Genomic DNA, 22,527 nt, shown 5'->3' with positions numbered 1-22,527 from the left:
ATGTAAAATAAAATGTTAATATTAAAAATTACTCATTGTTTTTTTAACAAACTCAAAAGCATTTTCATCTGTAATTCTTTGAATGGCTAACTTCTTAGATTGCACTTCATAATTTTTAAAACATGAGTTGTTTAAAACAAATTAGAAATATTTGAATTCCATTGACACTGACAAAATCATGATTCATCGATTGCAAAAGGCTATTTGCTTGGAACAGCTTACACCCTGCATTTAGCACTGTCAAATAACATCTGCCTATCCCAGGTCTTTGGAAAGTGCTTGATGGGTGGAAAAAAGATGCCAAATCCAGTCTAAACATCCAGCTGATTCTGTAACCAATCATAATAATATTGGTTCAAAACATTCTTATGCTGTGTTACAAAACATTGTTTTGAAAAGTGTAGACACCAATTATGATACGTGATAACCCACATGCAACTCATTTGCATCCAGAAAGCTAAATCGCTAAATTCTAGTTTGGACAGTTACGTTATCATTCTTTCCAAAGGTGATATTCATTCCATCCAGTAGCATACATTGTTTGTTTCACATTAACAGGCCCATAAAAACAAACCACATTGCTTACAATCCTCTCAATAGCTTTTCCACTGCTACATAATAGGAACATATTCTCATTTGACAATTACAGTTAGAATCGCAGTATATTATAATGTATTGATGAAGAGAAAAATGTGGCCAACTTCTTTGCCTCTGCCCCCCATACTCCAATTAGCATAATTACTGAAAGTGATTGATATCAGTTTTAAACCAACTTCAAACTTACTTGAGAGGAGAGTGATACAAGGATGGTTATTCATCCTTGTAAGCTGACCTGTAAAAAAGAAAGTGTAAACAGAAATGTGAGCAGCCAGATCAGTGCACCATTCTATAGACTCAAGATGAGTGAAGGGTGTCATTGGCATGCAAGAATAGTACACACCAAATGAAGAGGTTAGCATGCAAGAAGAAACTGTGAGAAGGTTGTTGCTGCAGAAAATGCTAGAAAGGATGAAGATTCAATTTGTTCTTTGGAATGAAAATGGCATTTGCTACAAGGCACGACAAAAAAAAGAGAAGATTGTCTTGTAACTCTTACTCCTAAATACTTTAGACCGTTATGAGCAATCATTTCTCATTTGTATTTGTAACTTTTACAATATACTCTTTTAAAGGATATGTACAAATGGTCCTAAAATTAAAAAAATTCAACAGTATTTAAAAGTACTTCCTAAGATAGAGTTAATTTGCTCATTCTTATATTGGTTCAGTGCTTTAATCTTGTTAATATTTCTTGTACATATAAATCATAGTCCCAATAAATAAGCATAATGTAGGCAGATTATCTGTTGAATTACTTAGAATTGACATTTCAACAAACTATGCCAGAGAGATTTAGACTTTAGACTGATATCTATTATGCCAAATTTATGGAAGGCAGAGATTGTTACCTTTTTAAATTACTAGAAAATTTTAAAATACTAGAAAATTACTAGAAAAAAAATATTTTGCTGCTTGGATCCACACCTATACTATGCTTTATAACATCCCAAGGTCTTGAGAAGATCTTGGTGAATATGATAGCTAGTAGCAGCTAAAGACCTGGTAGCTATGATTAAACACTTCATATGTTTGTGAAATAGTCTGTATAATTGCATCAGAGCAATTATACTATCATTGACTCGTATCTTCTACACAGTTTTACCACTGTCAGGAGTTGTTATTACTAGTATCTGATGTAGTTTCTAGGGAACTAAGTTTCTAGTTTTTTCTTCTTTGTTTACTAGATCACAGTTTTTTTTATAATGTCTTTGCCCACAATGGAAGAGCATAAGATTCCTACTATTATTAGTGTACTGTATACTAGTGGCAGGTCTCTTTAGTGGCCCATAGAATTGGATTAACCTCCTTTGCTTATTTGCATGGTATATAATTAAGTTTTAATTTAAAATTATTTATTTTGCTGAAGAAAAGACCCTGTATTTGAGATGATTTTGAATGATGAAAGTTCTACCTTTGGAGATTAGGTCTTGATGGCTCATTCACACATGCAAATTACCACTTCCTTTCACAGTATAAAAACGCCAAGAATGCATGTGTGAACACCCACCTTCTCTCAAAGTTATTTTGTGAAAATAGAACAGCACACTGTTGACAGAGTATGTTACTAGCATTTGTGATGCACCAACTAACAGCTTGTGAAGGTTAATGTCAGCCTATAATTTCAGTACAAAAAGTACTTCCTGATTATTCACAGAAACATGAGTGCATCTCACTATTATTTGGAATCTACACCCTTATCACTATATTATTTTAAAAGAAATAAAATCTAAGACAGTGAAATTTCTTTCAGCTGCATAATTTTGTTGAGTTCTTATTTTATTTTTACCTGATAAGCTTCGTCTTGCAGTTTCTGCTTCAAATACTCCTCCATCTTGAGTTCATTCTCTAGTTGGCGGACAGAATCATTTTCATAGTTCTCATCATCAGCTCTAACGTAAGAATCTCCATCCTCTGTAACCCTAAACACAATTATTAATAAATAGGGTTGTGCAATTACTGCCTGACCTACTTCGTACTCAGGTACAGTGTTCCCTCGATTTTTGCGGTGGATGCGTTCCGAGACAGCCCGCGAAAGTCAAATTTCCGCGAAGTAGAGATGCGGAAGTAAATACACTATTTTTGGCTCTGGACAGTATCACAAGTCGGAATCCCTTAACACTTTAAACCCCTAAATTGCAATTTCCCATTCCCTTAGCAACCATTTAGATTATTGCTCACCGTGTTTATTTATTAAAGTTTATTAAAAAAATATTTATTAAAGGCGGACTAAAGTTTGGTGATGACATATGACATCATCGGGTGGGAAAAACCGTGGTATAGGGGGAAAAACCGCCAAGTATTTTTTAATTAATATTTTTGAAAAACCGTGGTATAGACTTTTTGCGAAGTTTGAACCCACGAAAATTGAGGGAACACTGTACTTTTATGTGAAAGCAGTAAGTTCCATCTTAAGTTAGTCTTAGTTTGTAGAAGTGATGGTGGGCAAACAAAGCAAATCATTTATATTGTAGAATATGAGTTTAGAAAAATTCAGTACCTTTTTTCATAATTTAACTTTTGTATTATAGATTACCTAGGAAGGCTTTTTTTGAAAATCAATATAGAATGAAAGTGGTAGAAAAGTCAGGGCACTATGAAGATTCAGGAATGTGGTGGGGAGCTCTTATGCTGGCTATTGTGAGTTCCCATAGAGTGAATTCTGATGCTGATTGTGATTTTATACAGATTATGGGAGCTTTCATACATTTGTATATTATTTCTTAACTTTCTATTGTTTTTACTTCTTATAAGAGTCTCTCAGAATGGCTTAGATAAGATGGGCATCCTTATAAGTCAATTAAATAATAATAGTAATACGCAGAACTCTGTATTTCACAAAAGTATGAATTATCTAATGGACTACCAGTTTGGTATGCTGTGGTGAATACCAGAATGTTTGGTACTCATAACTGAGAATTATACCCTTTTACATCCTGTAAACGCACCTCTTAATATTTTATTTGAATAAACATGGAGAACAAACTCATCCGTAGTATCATGTTGATATCTGAAGCAATGAGTTCAACAGAAACTTGAATTTCACTTGGTCTTTTGCTATAGTGTTCCACTTTGGATCAAGATCTTTTCAAGATTTCTCCATCTTGTAATACGTTGTCTGAGTGATGGGTGTAATTATAGGATCATCACTATGTAGCTTTGTACAGAGATATAGCATACACTTAGTTCCTAAATTTTAATTGATTCAAATGATCTTCCTAAAAGACCCTTGTGTGGCTCTGGAGCCGCATGTGGCTCTTTAATTCCTCTGCTGCAGTTTCCTGATGCTGGTCAGCTCCACAATTGATAGGGCTTTCAGTTAGGGCAGGTAAAGGAACAAGGATACCACACTAGGAAGAGACTCTATGGTGGGAGAACCGACTTCCAATAGGTAGTGGAAAAAGAATGCCATGCTAGGAGGCGACTCTATGGTGGGGGGGAGACCAGACTTCCAGTCAGGAGAGGAAAAAGGATGCCATGCTAGAAGGAGACTATGATGAGGGAACCGGACTTCCGGTCAGCTTCAGAATTGAACAGTGGGCTTCAAGTTAGGACCTTTGTGGCTCTTAGAGTGTTTAAGCTGGCCAACCCCTGGTATATATTAATTATCAATAATTTTCATCCTGAGTTCAAATATAAAAATAATTGCAAATTGTTTTTTTCAGCAAAATTTTACATGAGTTTTATACTGTTGTTTAAAAGTCACCTTTCATTGCTATCCTTAGCTTAATCTTTAGTTTAAAAATCATTCCAATATTAAATAGAAACTTAATTTCTCAAACTTTGAGTGCCTTATTGAAGACAAGAGAAAGGTAGAAATCAAAAAGAAGGCAAAACAGGATGGAGTACCCACAGGTCACTGCGAATGCTTCCAGTAGCAGCTACATTGTGAAGATATCCTGGTTTCCGGGCATGGATTTGTGCCAGAAAAGCCTTTTCAGAAGTTGGTGATGGAACAAGATCATCAAAATGAGTCCGGCCAAACTCTGAATCCACATTACTTTCTGTCTCACTTCCAACTTCTGTATGAAGAAATAGGTTGGTATGATAATTATATCTTTCTCTCCTATTTCTAGCATGCTTCTCTCCTGTTTTATTTTTAGCATACTTTCCATTGCCATCTTATATTGCTAAAGAAACACCATACCGTCTACACTAAAAAAACATAGAAACATAGAAGATTGACGGCAGAAAAAGACCTCATGGTCCATCTAGTCTGCCCTTATACTATTTCCTGTATTTTATCATAGGATGGATATGTGTTTATCCCAGGCATGTTTAAATTCAGTGACTTTGGATTTACCAACCACGTCTGCTGGAAGTTTGTTCCAATCATCTACTACTCTTTCAGTCAAATGATATTTTCTCACGTTGCTTCTGATCTTTCCCCCAACTAACCTCAGATTGTGCCCCCTTGTTCTTGGGTTCACTTTCCTATTAAAAACACTTCCTTCCTGAACCTTATTTAACCCTTTCACATATTTAAATGTTTCGATCATGTCCCCCCTTTCAGACTATAAAGATTGAGTTCATGAAGTCTTTCCTGATAAGTTTTATGCTTAAGACCTTCCACTATTTTTGTAGCTCGTCTTTGGACCCGTTCTATTTTGTCCATATCTTTTAGTAGGTGAGGCCTCCAGAAATGAACACAGTATTCCCAATGTGGTCTCACCAGCGCTCTATACAGCGGAATCACAATCTCCCTCTTCCTGGGCAGAGCAACTTTCACTTTTGTACAGTTCCAACCTGCCATTTATTACAACTTGCTATATAAAGCTTTGATGCCAAGTGGGGTGACGCAGTGTACCCGGTATTCCTAAATTAATCAGGAATATACCAGCAGTAAAATGGTACAAGTTCGGATGTACCAGTAGCTGGTGGTTTGTTTGAAGAACTGCTAGTGGCGGCAGCGCAAGGCTCTGCCCACCCACCTGGACATTGCCGTTTTCTTGTTATTAAACCCTCTGAGCATCACAAAGCATGCATAATGGTGGTGAGCGCACAAAGCACCCGCTTCCGAGCTGGTAGGTAAGATAAGTAGATTTCACCTCTGGAATATACTAATAACTGGATAATCTATTACAGTGTTTCCCAACCTTGGTAACTTGAAGATATTGGGACTTCAACTCCCAGAATTCCCCAGCCAGCGAATGCTGGCTGGGGAATTCTGGGAGTTGAAGTCCAGATACCCCCAAGTTGCCAAGGTTGGGAAACACTGATCTATTAAGTGCGGTATTAACAGTTACATAGCTGGATTGTCCCTTATTACAATACTGATGCATGAATCCTTGGATAGTGTTGTTGTATAAAGAAACTAAACAGCATTAACCCTCAGTTTAGCAAGAAGACACATTGCTGCATTTGAATTCATTTGAGTTAATTCAATTATTTCAGTGACATTTAATTTTAAAAATATTTCACTAGCACCTGGCGTTACAAGAGCTACCAAGTCTGTACTCTTTATAAATATATTAATAAGGCAAACAAGCTCTTACTTAATAGCCCTAAAAATCCCACTCTTATGTTTTAAATCATCAGACCTGAGTTTAACTCTTTCACGAGAGAAGACATGGTATTGGTGATTGAATCAGCAGCTACCAACAAGTCATTTCTTAAATTTCTTCTTGTACCTAATCAATAGAAAAACAAAGTTCAAAGTTTTGAGCTTTTTGTGTACATAGTGTTCATTTAACATGGTAAAATAATAAATGATACAAAACTCAATTAAGAAAACAGTTTAAAATTTATGAATTTTAAAAATCTGTTTCAATAGTTTTTATAGTAGCATAATCTCTCACTACCTGCACTACACATGTATTAATTTCTTCATGACCTCTGTAGAATATATTGGTTTTAATAAGATTAATTAGTTTGGAACTGGTATACTTTTTTTAGGTAGGCAGTGTAGAGCTCCTACCTAAGATATAAGTACTGTCATATACGGACAGCATCAGATGGGAGAAAGTTAGATTTGGTAGAATTCTGTCTGAATTCTGTGCCTTCTTCATGAAGAATTAAAGAGAAATTATTTATCAAATGAATTATGCTAGAGCAAGCTCAATGACCAGCCAACTGTTGTTTTCAGTTCTAAGATGTTTTGCATTTATTGTAGGAATATATGATAAAATTATAAGTTTGGGATAGACAGCATGAAAATGATACCCAACAGCTTGGCCTCTAAACTACTTGGAGCCATATTGTAATAGGACCTTGGAAGCCAATGTTGAAGCCTCCGGACTGTCGAGCAGTTGGCATGAGGAACAATAATTACAAAGCACAGCTTATAATAGCACATTATAAATAAGTACAATTGCTATTGTCTGAGAATAAAATGCATCTCTATGTACATTTGCCAATAAAAGATGCTGTGTGTCCATTGCAGATAATTTAGAAAGCTGGACATTAGATTGGAAGAATTTTTTCTCTCCAATTATTTTATTAGGCAGCAATAAAAACTAATGTTTTTTTTCATTTCTGCTCTAGTCTGTCATGAATTGTCTTCTGATGCTGCTTGTCCCAAACATAACTTTTGAATTTTTTTGATTAATTACGTATTTTAAGGGAAAAAAACTATTTTTCAGAGAGTTTCATAGATTTGCAACGAGGAAAGAAGCTACGGATCATCAATTTTTTCAACAGGGGACAGTTTGTACCATTACTTATTTTTATTTATTTATTTATTTTGTCCAATACACAATAATACACAATGAAGGTTATAGAGGATATAGTAGAGAAGAAATAGGAGATATAGGAGAGACTATAGGACAGGGGACGGAAGGCACTCTAGTGTGCTTATGTACGCCCCTAACTGACCTCTTAGGAATCTGGAGAGGTCAACCGTGGATAGTCTAATTACCTTGGGCAAAAGCTTCTTGCACATCTCCTCCCACCCCAGTCAGAGAATCTTGTGGCGTGTGGGCTGGAGTTGAGCTGGCGGATGCAGATCTGATAGGCATTGGAATTGGCCGACTGATCGTGTGGCTGGGAGATGAGCGAGGAGAGCCTGCCCCTTGGGTCTAGGGGAAAAAAAGAAGCCATCAGTGGTTCAGGGTGAAGTAGAGAAGAAGACACTTCTGTTCCACCATCTCCAATGATTTCTCTGCTGTAGAGAATAATCAGAATATGCTCATTGCTGGATAGTGTTACCATTCTGATGGAAAATGAATGGATCAATATGCTGTTAGTTCCTAGAACCAAAAAAGCACATATATTAAAACAGAGATTATCAGAAACATAGGGAAAGGGAATTGGTGAACTTGCCCAGAGTCTTAAAGGTCTCATTGACCTATGACTTTAAATTGTCCCAGCTGAAATGGCAAAAATGTATTTCTTTTTGATGTTTTCTTTTTCCAGTTGCCTGAAAGTTAAATAACAACAACAAAAAGACTAATCAAGTAGTAATTATGTTTTTCTTTCGTCTCAGTTACCTGGCAGCAGCAATGGAGAAAACTATTGGACATCACTGTTGAGTCATGACGAAACAGATATTAAATTCTTTGGCTTATGTTATGTTAGAAATTAGAGGAAAAACAATAAAACTGATGAGTTGTAATAGAAAAGTTTTTATTACTTTCCATGGAAATGAGTGTTTCTACACCATCAATGGTCCCATACCTTATGTTTGTGGGAATGGAAATTTTGGAGCCTCGTGACCTCTGAACTCTATATAGATGGGAGATATTCTTGTACATATTGGACAGAAGTCAGAATCCAGTCTAGAAATTGCCATTGCCCTCTAACTATAAACCCTATTCCTTTTTAATTTAGTTTAATCAAATTCAAATAATAATTACTTGTTTCCTTCTCATGCAGACACATTTAATGCATTTTCTTGCTGTATCTTATTCATATTATATGTAGGCAATGTAATCAGACAAATGTTTACATTTCCTAAGGAAAAAATCTCTTCCTCCCATTTTTAATACATTTGTTTGTTTGTTTGTTTGTTTAGCTAGAGAATGGCATTCTTAATACAAAATACTGTTAGCTGTTTTTTGTTTTTTGTATATAGCTCCCTCTGCTGGAACCTAGGATAACTCATAATACAGAATTTTGTAATCGGTAACCTACACAAAATAACTTTAAATAATTCTGAAATGTTTAGGGAATATCATTTTATGAATACAGGAAATAATAATAATAATAATATGCCATTTTTCAATTATTATTATGACTTGCTGGATAGTCTATGCAGTTGACTGCAATGAACCATAATAACTGAAAAATGATTTGTTAATTGGAAGAACAATGGCCAATACAGTGGTACCTCGTGATACGAACCCCTTGTGATACACACCCGGGGTTCAGAAATTTTTTGCCTCTTCTTACGAACTTTTTTCGGCTTATGAACCCACCACAGATTGCAAAATAGCGCTTCGCTGGGCGCCGCCGCCCAACTGTCACCTTTTAAAACAGCCGGGGGGCTTCTCGACGTTCTCCCGAACCTGAACCCGGAAGTTTGGGTTCGGGTTCCGGAGGCCACCAAGAAGAGCCCGGCTGTTTCAGAAGGTTACAGCCGGGCGCCGCTGCCCAGCGGAGCGCCATTTTTGCGATCGGCGGCAGCGTTTTCGGCCGATCTGGAGGCTGGAATGGAGGTGGGGAATCCCAATAGGGAATTCAATGGGCGGAGCTTTGATGTCACGAAGACGTCCTTCCTGGAGGCCGAAACGTGGCTCAGGAATTCTGGAAGTTGAAGTCCACAAGTCATAGAAGAGCCAACTTTGCCTACTCCTGCTCTAAGTGGTTTACAGAGTCAGCATATTGCCCCCAACAATCTGGGTCCTCATTTTACTGACCTTGGAAGGATGGAAGACTGAGTCAACCTTGAGCCAGTGAGACTCAAACTGCCAAACTGCTGGCAATCAGCAGAGGAAGCCTGCAGTACTGCAGTCTAACCACTGCATCACTGCAGCGCCTAGGTATTAGGGTATTACCATATTTTCCCATGTATAAGATGCCCCCATATATGAGATGCCCCCAAGTTTCATGTAGTTTCTTGTGGTAGGCACACTAAAAGGCATAAGCCATCACTGTGCAGAAGTGAGTAATACAACAAGAACAGGAAATGCATCACAGGAGCAATAGAGATGACACCTAGAATGGCAATGTGATATAGGAAACAACTACAATAGAGTGGAATGATAGAGCTGCATATAAGAGAGAGGTTCATCCAGCATTTATTTTAAAGAAAAAGTAGCAGAATACACAGAAAAATACGGTATATGCTTTTTCTTCCAGTTCTACTTCTTCTGGTTGGCTGGATGTTTATTATGATTAGCTCCTTGGATATTCTTATGAAAAAAATTATAGATAATGTAAACCAAAGAAAATAAAAACTAGGTGTTGCCAACTACATCATGACTGTAACTATATGAATTGATATTATTATTATTATATGATCCATAATAAGCAGAAGTTACACCTTAAAGGATAACTTCCTCTTAAGATGTCAATGATGGGGTTGATATTGGACTAGCTAGTTAAAACATACAAAATCATTAAGAAAGTGAGATTCAGGGAATTTCTCATATTCCTTGAACACATTTTTTGAATTTGAAAGTGTTCAAAAGCACTACTGAGTGCAAAACACCTCACTGTAGCAATTAAATCGTCCTGTGTTTAATGTAGATTTCAGATGTTCTATAATTATTGCTACATGCTTAAACAGAATACATTCAAGAAAGTGAAACAGTATCATACTGACCTTGCTACTTCATATGTTTATGAAACTGATTCGTTCCCAATTCTTTCACCCCCCAAAACTTCAACAATGCAATTATTTTACACCTTTTTGTCATAATAAGCTTTAACAAGGGTTCTTTTCTCCAAAGCACATTTTGCCAAAATTTAATAAGGAGCAGATATTGACATAACAGTGACTCAGTACTACTATTTTGTGTTTTGTCACCGAGTGACTATGCCTTCAATTGCACTGAACTGAAAATCAGAGTTTTCAGCTTTGTTAAATGGGAAACCTCTCACAGTATCTCTTGACCAATTATTGTACAACAGTTTAGTAAGCCCATGGAGTTAGTTATTCACTGATATTAATATATTTACAAAAGGCATGCAAATTGTGTCAATACCTTTTAAAATCTATTTTTGAATTTTTTCTTGAATTATTAGCTTGCATGCATTCTTGGAAAAGAAGAATATGAATTGACCAGACAGGACTTTGCCTGATTCTATAAAACTCTTATTGCCTTGCTTTTTAGGAGTTATTACAAGATATTTATTTGGAGAAATAAAATCAGGCACACCAAGTATATTTATTAGCAACCTGACTGTTCCTGCACAATAAGACTCACATGCTACTATGGTTTGTATAAAGTTATTACCGTTTAATGACAAAGTGCTTTTAAGAGCAGAAAGCCATGCAGATCTCTTACATTTGTAGCAACATCTCAAGAAATCTCTCTTATAATTAGATAATTGAATATAGTACCTTAATTCCTTAGATTAAATGGTTTAAGGCATGCAATATAGTGCTGTTTAATTGATCACAGCAATATACATGTTTTATATATGTGGGTTTACAGTACACATTCTGACCACAAGAACACTCCCTATGTGTTAGTGACATAGACAGGCTAAATAACTTACTCCCTGCTTCAATTCTTCTTCCTAAAGAAAAATGGGATTATCGTGAATTAGATGATTCTAACTTTAGCAAAGAAGATAAAAGAGAAATGAGCTGCAGGGCCAGAAAACGTAAGTGCTATTGCCAGCAACAATGTGCAAATCTCGCAATTTTGGGGAAGAAGTGGCAACATTTAACATAAAAGAATAATAAATATCATCAATGCCTTCATGCCCTTTTGGTAAAGATATTAAACAGCTTTTTTTGTCTTGAGCTATATTACTTTAGGGGAGAAAAAGCTACTTCCTTGGGGCAATAACTTTTCCACATCAACTTCAGTCTCCATTACTCCTCTTTAATTTTTCATTTCTTTAATCATTTCATTCTTACTTAGAAAACTCCAAGGGAAGGGACAGATTTTTTCTTGCTAGACTGAAATCTTTCGGAACTAGTCTTCCGGATTCAGTGTTTGTGCCCTAGTAGAATGTATGTTTTCAATTTTTTTCCCCTTGAAAATTCAGTGCCCAAAGAAAATGTACTCCAAATTTTAACATTCATTAACACAATGAATATAAGATGCAGGAAAACTGCCTAATAGTCATTTCACTGAACAATTGCTGTGATTCTATTTTGAGAGTACTAGAATCAAACCCTTCTCAACTTCACAGTTTATTTCTAGTAAGTCAAGGAGGGCTTTTGCCACTTTCGGCCAAGTCTAAAATGTCATATTTCAAGATTTCCAAATAATTACACATCACAACCTCCCCAGCTTATTTTTTTCTCAGGAGCATTAATATTTTTATATTAATCATTGTTCAGATTGCTTGTGCTGAAGGGATTGACAAAAGACATATAAATTAGATTCTTAACAGCACTTACTTTCTTCAAGAAGCAAAGAGGTAATTCTTTATTTAGAGAAACAGACCACCAAATAAACTCAATTCAGGCTATTTTATAGTAACAATAGAGCTGCCAAGCCCCAGGGTAGTAAGGTAATGCAATTATATGATTTTCATTTAGAGAACAGAAGCAAATTATTGCTGTCGTGAGGAACATATCTGAGCACAAACCTCTCTGCCTCTCTGTAGAATGAAAATGATGGTATCATAATAAGATGGTATCATAATAACACTGTACTGCCTTCCTTTTTTAATGGCAATTTTATAGACCTATGTTGCTTAATACAGTGCTGGAACATTTTACCTTCAGTAGTTTCATGAGGCCTTCCAACTGGACCATGAGTTCTCTTCGGCTTTCCTGAAGAGCTGACATTCTCTGCTCCAACTCGTCTTTCCTCTGTCTAAACAACAATTAGTGAAGATGAAAGCAGTGCGTAAACATGGAGCAGAAAGTCTGCATTTGCACCTGAGGTATATGACAATCTGAACATGAGAACTGTACAGTGGTACCTCATCATACAAACTTAATTGGCTGCAGGAGGAGGTTAGTAAGGTGAAAAGTTCGTAAGATGAAACAATGTTTCCCATAGGAATCAATGTAAAAGCAAATAATGCGTGCAAATCCTTCAGGAAAATCCCAAACTTTAGAAGGGAGGCGAACAGAGGGCAGGGAGGAGCAGCTAAAGGGGGCGGGTGGAAGAAGCAAGGCTAGGCTAAAGGGTGAGTGGGAAGGAAGAAAGGCAATGGGGGCGTCCCTCCCTTTTCTTTCTTCAAAAGACACCGTTTCAGTGCCTTTGCAAGCACGTTGTTCTCTGCAAAATTTTTCCTCCCCCAAGCTGCCCCTCCCTCCTTTTCTTTCTTAAAAAGACACCCTTTCAGTTCCTTTGCAAGCACGTTGTTCTCTGCAAAATCTTTCCTCCAAGCTGCCCCATCCTTTTCTTTCTTCAAAAGACACCGTTTCAGTGCCTTTGCAAGCACGTTGTTCTCTGCAAAATGTTTCCTACTCCAAGCAGCCCCTCCCTTTTCTTTCTTCAAAAAAAAGGGGGGGGGGAACCCCTTCATCCCAGCAGCAGCTGCTTGGGTTCGTAAGGTGAAAATAGTTCGGAAGAAGAGGCAAAAAAATCTTAAACACCAGGTTCGTATCTTGAAAAGTTTGTTAGAAGAGGCGTTCGTAAGATGAGGTACCACTGTACTTGATTTCCTACGTGGACGTAGACATGAACTTTTAGGAACAACAGCAATAATTCTTTATTCATAAACATATCAGCATGCTTTACTTTTACCATTTCTCTGACAGCATGGAGTGCCTTAGGGGTCTTCATGAATTTTATCTCCACAAAAATAATTCTACAAAATGTATTTGATGCAAATCCATCCAGTGAGCAAAAACTGTGTCTCCTTAGGCTAAGTCTAGCATTTTAATCGTAATGTATAGTCTTGCAACTGAATTTGTGTCCATTTTAAACTGGATGTTATTTCTTTTGGCTCTTTGAACAGAACAACTGGTTTTATTCAACCTTGTGGATAAAGTAAGGATAACTCTTATTTGTATTCATAATATTAACAAAAATAGCCCTAAAAGGGATGTGTGCTTTCATTGGAATATTAAAATAATGAATATTCTCGCTTGTAAGTTTAAAAATGATAATGATTTCTTACCCAAAATAGACAGTCTTACATGGAATTAAATAAAACAGACAAGAGGTGTTATGCTAAATGTGACATATCTCTACTCCCCATATCTCATTCGCGTGTTTACCTCAGGAGGCGAAGTTCCGCCAGGAGTGTAGGGTTTTGTGCTGCCTTTTCTGGGGTGGTCTGAGATGCCTGCTCATGTTCAAGCCGCAGCCTGTGAATCTCTTGTAAGATTTCTCTGGCATAGGAAGAGAGAAAATAAAAAACAATGATGTATGCTTTTTTTTTCTATAAGAAAAGTTGTTTAACACAGAACTTTGCAAATAATGTCAACTAATTTGAGATGTTTATGAATCTTAGCGAGCAAATTATAGCACATATAAAGCTGCTCTTTTGACAACCAGCCCTTTGCCCTCTATCCGGGAACTCTTCAAAAATTGCCACTGATGTAATTAAAAAAATTGCTGCCTGAGACAAACCCTGCAAAAATTGATCAGAACTAGGACTATCAATCACCAGCACACACATTAGAACTAGTGATGGGCGAACCCAACGGTGTTCGGGTTTAGCAAGTTTGGACGAACTTTAGGCAAAATTCGGCTGAACCCGAACCGAACCCGAACGGGGAATCCCTCCCGCGAAGAGATTCCGGGGGCGGAGCTTTGACGTCACCAGCAGGTTGCTAAAGACGCGAAGGTGATCACTTCCTGGATTCCATGGAATCCAGGAAGTGATCATCTTGGCGTCCTTAGCAACCTGCCGGTGACGTCAAAGCTCCGAACGCCGAACACGACCCTGAACTTTGCCCGAAGTTTGAAAAATTTTGGGTTCGTGTTCGGCACACTGAACACTGCAAAATTCGGTACGGACCCGAATTGTGCGTTTTCAGTTCATCCATTACTAATTAGAATGACTGAGAATACTCTCTAGTTACTTCACAAGCCTGAAAGGTTAACTATTTTAAGATAAAAATGGCTGGCTTCATGTCTAATATGGCACTAGATCTCATGGTTTCTAAATTGGTGCCCACTATAGTAAACTTGATATACAGTGATCCCTTGAGTATCGCGAGGGTTACGTTCCAAGACCTCTCGCGATAATCGATTTTTCGCGATATAGTGGTGCGGAAGTAAAAACACCATCTGCGCATGCGCGCCCTTTTTTCAATGGCCGCGCATGCGCAGATGGTGGAGCCGGGGAGCGACTAATATTAGATAAGTGCAACTAATACTGTATTAGATAAACATCTATCTAAATAAATAAAATACAGTAAACATCTCGCCGCTTGTCTGTTCGCCCGCCGCTCGTTCGTCCGTTCGCCCGCCGGCCGCTCGCCGCTCATCCTTTCGCCTGCCCGCCGCTCGTTCGTCCATTCGCCACTCGTTCGTCTGTTCGCCACTCGTCCTTTCACCCGCCCGCCGCTCGTTCGTCACTTGTCCGTTCGCCCACCCGCCGCTCGTTCGTCCGTTCACCCGCCCACCCGGCCGCCGTTTGCCTGTCCCCTGTTTGCCGCTCGCCTGTTCATCCGCCCGGACGGCCGCCGTTTGCCGCTTGCCTGTCCGCCGTTTGCCGCTCGCCTGTTCACCCGCCTGCCCGGCCGCCGTTTGCCGCTCGAGAACAAGAGGGGGAGAGATAGAGAAAGAGAGAGAAGGAAAGAAAGAGATGAGAGAGGGAGGAAGAGAGTGTGAGAGAGGAAGAAGCAAGATAGAGAAAGAGAGAGAGAAAGAAAGATGAGAAAGGAAGGAAGACAGTGAGAGAGAGGAAGAAAGAGAGAGAGAGAAGAGTGGAAGGAAGAGAGAGAGAAATGATAGAAAAAAGGGGAGAAAAAAAGAGAAATGAGAAAATGATTGAAGCAGAGAATGACAGGAAAGAAAGAGAAAGAGACAGAGAAGTGACTCTTGGTGATGACGTATGACGTCATCGGGTGGGAAAAACCGTGGTATAGCAAAAAAACCGTGGAGTATTTTTTAATTAATATTTTCTGAAAAATCGTGGTGTAGCGTTTCGCGAAGATCGAGATCGCGAAAATCGAGGGATCACTGTATTATCATATTATTTCTCTTTCAACCCTATTTTCTTTCTTTCTCTCACCTTATTAAATTGTGTTTTCTGAAGAAAAGGGATGACAGATTTCTATCACAAAAATCTTAAATATAGTTTTAAAATACTAACTCTAATAATGTCATGGCATATTAAAAAAAGTAAACTCTTCTGTGTGATGGTCATCTGTAATGTATCTGTGGGATTCCTTATATGTAATGTTGTGAATTTTGCCTTGATACCAACTATATATGCAATATGTTTCATCCACAGACATACATGGCTTAATGTAGGTTTTGAGACTTTACCTGTTCTTATTTTCAAGTTCTGCAATAAGCTGTCGTTGTTGCTTATTTGCATCAATAGAGAATGAAATATCTGGAGTGCCTCTTTGTTGTGGTTGCTGTTGTGGCTGCTGCAAAACAGATTCAACAAGTTACCACATATATATGTAAATGAATATTATTTAAAGGAAGAAAACGGTAGTTTTGTCCCTTAGTATATCTAAGTATAATGTCCATAAGTATAGTATAATAGCTAAGTCTCTGATTTCAAAATTCACTTTAGCTGAGATTTCACATTACCATATTTTTCAGAGTGTAAGACACATCCTTTTGTCTCCTAAAAGAGGATTGAAATGTTGGTGTGTCTTATACACTGAATGCAGCCATTTTTGCTGTCCCAAATCATTGCCCCCACATCCCATTTTTGGATGAAGGGTCTGAGAAACCTGCAGAGAGCTCCTGGGTGCTGGCAAAAATGGCCCTATTTTTGCGAAAAATGGGCTGGTTTTCGCCCGTTCCCCCCCCCACACATAAATGAGTGGGCAAAGGGTCTGGGGAGCCTGCAGAGACATCCTAGGGATTTTGTGAAAAAAATGGCCAAAAATGGCCCCAAGTAGACTTTATTAAGTTAGTATGTTTCTGGCCAGTACAACATTTTAAGGCAACTCCTTATATAATGCTTCTAATAAGAAGTACAGGCAAATGAGGTACATACACAATGATGCTGGTGTGCATAGTAGACATACACACACACATTTCACTACCCTAAATGATTCAAAAATACCACAAAAATGAAAGAAATTAATTAAATCTGAGGGAATGACCAGCAGCCTCTCTGAAAATTAAAATAAGTTTTCAGAAAATGGAAAACAAGTTTCACGATAGTATTAGGCAATCATCCATTGGCTAATGTTATTGAATGAGGTGCTGTATAATCAATAACTTGCTTGTGGCAAGAATTTATTCTGCACATTGCATGGGTGACTACATAATGTTCTTTGTTTATCTGAGGTACAATAAATATTATATTGATTCAAGGCTTTCCAAATCAACTGCAAACATTAACAATAAGGTACAGATCATTTTTCTGAGGCACAGAAAAACTAAGGTACAATATGTATCAGAGAAATTTCAAAACACACAGGGGTGAAAGAAGAACAAAGCCCACCTGCTCATTGAAGGCCCTTTTACCCTAAAGCTACATTGTTGGGTGAGCTTTTCCCTTTGTTGTCCCTGCAATATCAAATCTCCAAAGCTTTTATTTTATACATAGAAATTGTGTCTGCATCAGTGGACACCTCCCAAAGCCACCATTTGTTTTTCTTTAAGACAAGAAGTCTATTTTCTAATGCTACAAAGAAATTAAGTGAACGAAGCTTGTTGCTGTCTCAAAGCCTTGAAAGAAAAAAGAAGCAAAGACAAATAATCTCAAAAGCCCAGCCTTAGCAACACCAAAGACTGTGCGCAAACCAATGAGCCAGGTTTTTTTAAATCTCACTGAAGACTTTTAATAGGACAAATTGTTTTGTTCTTTAGAATTTGCTAGCTCTTATTAATATTGTTATTGTACTAATAATTGTCATTTATTTATTTTACATATAAATTCATACCCTGTTTTAAGGGCAAAAATACAAATTGAAAAGCAATGCTGAAATAACAACACACTGAATAATGAAATAGCATAACCGAAACGCTTAAAAATTTACAACTATAAGACACTGAAAGGCCTAAATGTTTTCCACAAGCAGAAATTAAGAAGGTGAAGTTTATATGTTTGTACATACTACACTAGTTGGTTTTGTTAATTTAAACAACTGGCAGGAAGTTACTTCAGGACACCTGGAACTAGTTCTGTAGCATGAAGTATTCTAATTTCTAAGAGAAAACAGATATTTCAGGAAAAATACATAAAAGACTGCCATGGTTGCCCCTCATCAACTATCCACCATCCGAGACAGTTCTTTCAGTTGCCTAATGGTAGGGCTGGTGCTTGTACCAATTTTCTTTAACTATATTTAGGTTCATTAGATGCAAACAAGCACATCCAAGGGAAAAGCCAATTTTAGAGTATGATGACTGTCTGTCTGTCTGTTTTCTATCTATCTATCTATCTATCTATCTATCTATCTATCTATCTATCTATCTATCTATCTATCTAATCTTATCTATCTATCTATCTATCTATCTATCTATCTATCGAATCTATCTATCCATCCATCCATCCATCCATCCATCCATCCATCCATCTACTTACCTACACACAAACACCATATTTTTTAGAGTATAAGATGCATCTTCCCTCCCTAAAAGGGGCTAAAAATTTGGGTGCATTTGGGTACTCTGAATGTAGCTTTTTCAAAGCTTTTCTCCCCCAGCCCTAACAAGGCATTAACAATCTTACCAGCTCTTACTGGCTTGCAGGCTTTTTTTTTCATTGCTAATCGCTCCAAATAATGGTTTTTCCAGCCCTAACCAGCGGATAAGATAATGTGCTGAAGCTGATCAGACTAAGGACACCAGCAAGATGAATACCTGGTAAGCAGATTATTTCCTTAATCTGGTGCATTTTATACTCCAAAAAATATGGTGTGTGTGTGTGTGTGTGTGTGTGACATATTTTTGCAGATAATGAAAAGGAAGGAAGACTAGTATAGATCTATTTCAAGCTATTTTGCTCTCATCAGCTAGCCATACCCTTACCGGGATTTGAACCTGGGGAGTCTGCCTGTAAGGCAGTAGCTTTAATTTCTAGATCACAGGTTCTCCTCCTCTAATTAAAATTACTTACTGATGAAGTAGTCTCTGCTGCCAGTCTTGCTGCATACCGGGCGATCAGTCTATGTTCTTCATCTAGACGGTTTGGGCTGTCAAGTAAACTGTTATAGGAGAAGGGCAAGGAACAATGAAAAAAACATTAATATAAATGTTAAGAGGATAATGCTCCTTAATTTAGAAATGATATCTGTGAAGGTGATGGCAGGGGAGACATGATAAAAATTAATAAAATCATAGAAAAGAGGGAGAAAATTGACATACAATGTTTTTCTATAACCCTATATCTCTAGATGAAGTGAATTAGTTTGAGAGCAATTAAAAGAAAATTAAGCAATGTGAGGAATTCCCAGCTGATGAAGACGGTACAAATTACTGACTTTAGCGACTTTACAAAGGAACTAGACAATTTCATAGGGATTAAATTAACCAAATGTTAGAATCATGCCATCAAAAAGTACCTGCCATAATCAGAAACAGCATGCCTCTAAACAAGGAGCTTTTTTTTTTTTTTGCCAACCGTGGTAGGGGTTTTTCAAACGTTTTTGAGTGATTACTGCTGGAAATAGGTTGCTGGAACAAAGGATGTCTACAGGGTATGATTTAAACATATGTGGCTGCAATGGTGTGATTGAAGATCCACCTATTTTTCTGGGCAAATAATCTCTCTCCCTCCCTCCCTCCCTCTCTCCCACATACAACAGAGAGAGAGAATCAACTATCATGGGCAATGGCCATCATCTTCATTTTTTGTTTATATTCCTAGATTAATGAATCGTATCTACTCCAAATGTATTAGGACTTCCCTATTTCTTATTGTTAATTACATTTTTGATATTACTTTACATCTGTGTTGGTTGAAGCAGCATAAAAGCACTTGACATAAATAAATGAACAAACAAACAAATAAATACATGTATCATCATACTATCCAACACACCCAGGAGGACTCTATTCGGAAAGGCAGCTGTAACGTAACACTTTTGCCATCATTCCTTAGCTTAAAATCATTCTGTCACTTCTATTTCGCAAAGCAAATATTTTCCCCTCTTCTAGCAAAATTTAAAAGTCAAAGCATCTTCTTTTTTCTTAAAATAAAAGAATAACAATGATAATTTGGATTTAAACTAACTAAAATAAAATCATTTTCCCCACACTTTTTAGTTTTTTTTCATTCTAGTGTCCTACTGTTGTAAGGATTATGAAAGATAATAATACAGTACTGGTAATTTCTTTGTAACAATGAGAAATAACTACATTTTAGCTATTTCACATTGCTTTCAGGATAATGATACATGTAACAAAGCTTTCATAATATACTAGACAACTTGTGACCTGCTGGGTCATCCTTTCAGATATATTTCCTCATCTAAACAGAGAATGGAAGTCAAAACCACAGTCCAGTCATCAGCCGCAATCATGCTATTCCTACTGACTTTCCCTGTAAGCTTCCCAGACCTCATTGAGTTGTGGGAAAGTATCAGGGAATGTTGCAAATGAAGATTACAAGACCTTAATAACATACTCAACCAGAACATTTCCGTTCTAAACCAAAGACTAGACAAAGCTATGAACACTTTCTTAAGCTTTTAAGTAGCAGGTGGAAATAACACCGAAAATTCTGAATAGAAATTGTAGATATAGGCTATGGGATCACTCTCCCCCCAAACAAATCTGCCTAAATTGTGTGTGCATGCCTAGAGGTGGGCTGCCAAGATGGAATGGTGATGTGTGCTCGCCCCCGTGCTTTGAGTGGTAGTGGAGTCCAGCATGATTTTGATATGGCACCTATGCAGGTAGCAAAATCGCACATGGAGACGCAGGTGCATCCATGTTTCGGCATGCCTTTTTGCTTCTGGGTGCATGCGTAAGCAAAAAAACGCAGCGAAACACGGGCACACCTGCGTCACCACGTGCAATTTTGATACCTGCACAGGTGCAGTAGCAAAATCGCACTGGATTCCGCTACCACTCAGAGCCACAGGGGCAAGAACACATCACCGTTCCACTTTAGCAGCCCACCTCTGGGCATGCATACTCATACAGATAATTAACAGATAGATAAAATAACACAAATAAGGATTGTGATAATGCATTAGGCTGAAAGAGGGATGCAATTATTCAGTGAGGTAGTAATTGTACGACATTTCAACCTGATCAGGAAGAAGAATCTACTGCCAGATATTTTAAAGCAAAAACAAAAAACCAACTAGCAGATGAAAGATTATTTACATAATTCTTAATCTAAAAGACTCCTTGATGGAATAAAACAGCAGGGAAAGCTAAACGTTGCAACTCCAACTAAAACCAGTCCATTCCTCTAGTGCTGTGACACCTGAACATGTGAATTTATCTTGCTGCTTCTGGTTTGGTGGGGAATTATACAATGCTGCTGTGATAGACACACAATAAAAAAGACAGGGTTACAAATGAGTTATTTCTCAAGTGATACAATGGTGAGATTACAGAATGGGACTTATGTGCTCTAAATCAGTCCAGATGATTTAGGTCTATTAATGTGCCCCGGTAAATTATATCCACACTTCAATAAATACAAGGCACTATGTATGCTCTGAAGCACAGTGTAAAAACAACAGCTAAAAGCAAGCTGAAGCACACTATTTTATTTCTGAAATCATCAGATCCTCAAATGATAGCCTGTATATTTATATTAATAGATTTAAGATGAGAATTTTAAGATTAAAGTCTTCAGATTCTGAATTCTCCAGACCAGCAACTGCTTGTAAATAACATGTAACAGTAGGCCAGTGTATTCCCTGGCATCTTAGATGATCTTAATAACTCAATGCTTCTCAACCCATTAAAAAAGCCACATAATGTACAAAATTCTGAACTTCTTGTGCTGTTCATTTTTATGAATATGTATTTCTTATAATTCCTCTCCCCACATCCAATAGCATTTCTTTAAGCATATTTTTTTTCACCCAATAGCATTTATTTAAGGAAGCCAGTGCATTCTGAGGTTATGTATTGGATCACAATATCAAAAGATAAATAGATGGATAGATACAGAGATATAGATTAGACATAAATATAGGTGGTACAGATATAGTTACACATAAACAAATGTGTCTGCCTATTTCACTACTTGCTGGGCTTCAATCATAGTAGACCTCTAAAGGTGTACATATTCTATAGAGTAATCTAATTAAAAATAATAAAGAAGAATATTAGTCTAAAGATCTTAGGCGTCATTAGCAACAATTCACATGCCTGCCAAAAACAGGTGTTTTTGAAAACTCAGAAATTCAAGAGCCAATGTAATAGCTGGATGAATGGTGTTGCAGAAATAGGAGCAGCAATTGAAGAAGTTTTGTGCCATGGGTTCTGCAGATGATAGTTCCTGAAAAAGGGCCTGTGATAAAGTGCTTTCTCTCTGATCTTAATAGATGAGCAGAAGTCATTGAGAATACATGGCTCCAAAGATACATACTGGGAAGGTCTTAATCTACACAGCACTATGAAACTGACAAGACCAGGACCCTAAATTGCACCATGAAGCACATTGGTAAATAGTGCAATTCTCAGAGCAGTTATACTGTGGACTGATTAATAGTCATCTGTCTCAGCCACTTTTTCTGGACCAGCTGAAGTTTTGCAAGTCGTCTTTAAGGGGAGTCCAATGTAAAAGCATTGCAATAATCAAACAACAGGCAACTAAAGCATAAGTAAAAACGAGGTGGGACAATTTATCGATGAT

General features: G+C 37.4%; 1 protein-coding gene across 9 annotated transcripts in view; it reads right to left on the bottom strand.

Moving 5' to 3' along the window:
* DTNA (dystrobrevin alpha) overlaps positions 1-22,527 on the bottom strand; it is a 202,305-nt gene that overhangs the window by 5,151 nt on the left and 174,627 nt on the right. For 5 of the 9 annotated variants that reach the window (XM_070747721.1, XM_070747719.1, XM_070747720.1 and 2 more), the window contains 9 exons: positions 18,823-18,910; positions 16,059-16,165; positions 13,835-13,948; positions 12,380-12,476; positions 7,454-7,613; positions 6,138-6,227; positions 4,451-4,619; positions 2,387-2,519; positions 785-832 (listed from right to left, as the gene is read on the bottom strand). In XM_070747721.1, coding sequence (XP_070603822.1) covers positions 815-832; positions 2,387-2,519; positions 4,451-4,619; positions 6,138-6,227; positions 7,454-7,613; positions 12,380-12,476; positions 13,835-13,948; positions 16,059-16,165; positions 18,823-18,910 — 976 coding nt within the window. In that variant the 3' untranslated portion in view covers positions 785-814. The remainder of the gene's footprint in view (positions 1-784; positions 833-2,386; positions 2,520-4,450; positions 4,620-6,137; positions 6,228-7,453; positions 7,614-12,379; positions 12,477-13,834; positions 13,949-16,058; positions 16,166-18,822; positions 18,911-22,527) is intronic. The other 4 variants (XM_070747716.1, XM_070747717.1, XM_070747722.1 and 1 more) reach the window with 2 other exon arrangements.

Source organism: Erythrolamprus reginae, chromosome 3 (assembly GCF_031021105.1).
Source record: "Erythrolamprus reginae isolate rEryReg1 chromosome 3, rEryReg1.hap1, whole genome shotgun sequence".
In the NCBI taxonomy this organism is placed as follows: domain Eukaryota; kingdom Metazoa; phylum Chordata; class Lepidosauria; order Squamata; family Dipsadidae; genus Erythrolamprus; species Erythrolamprus reginae.
This window is presented reverse-complemented; position numbering and strand designations above follow the sequence as displayed.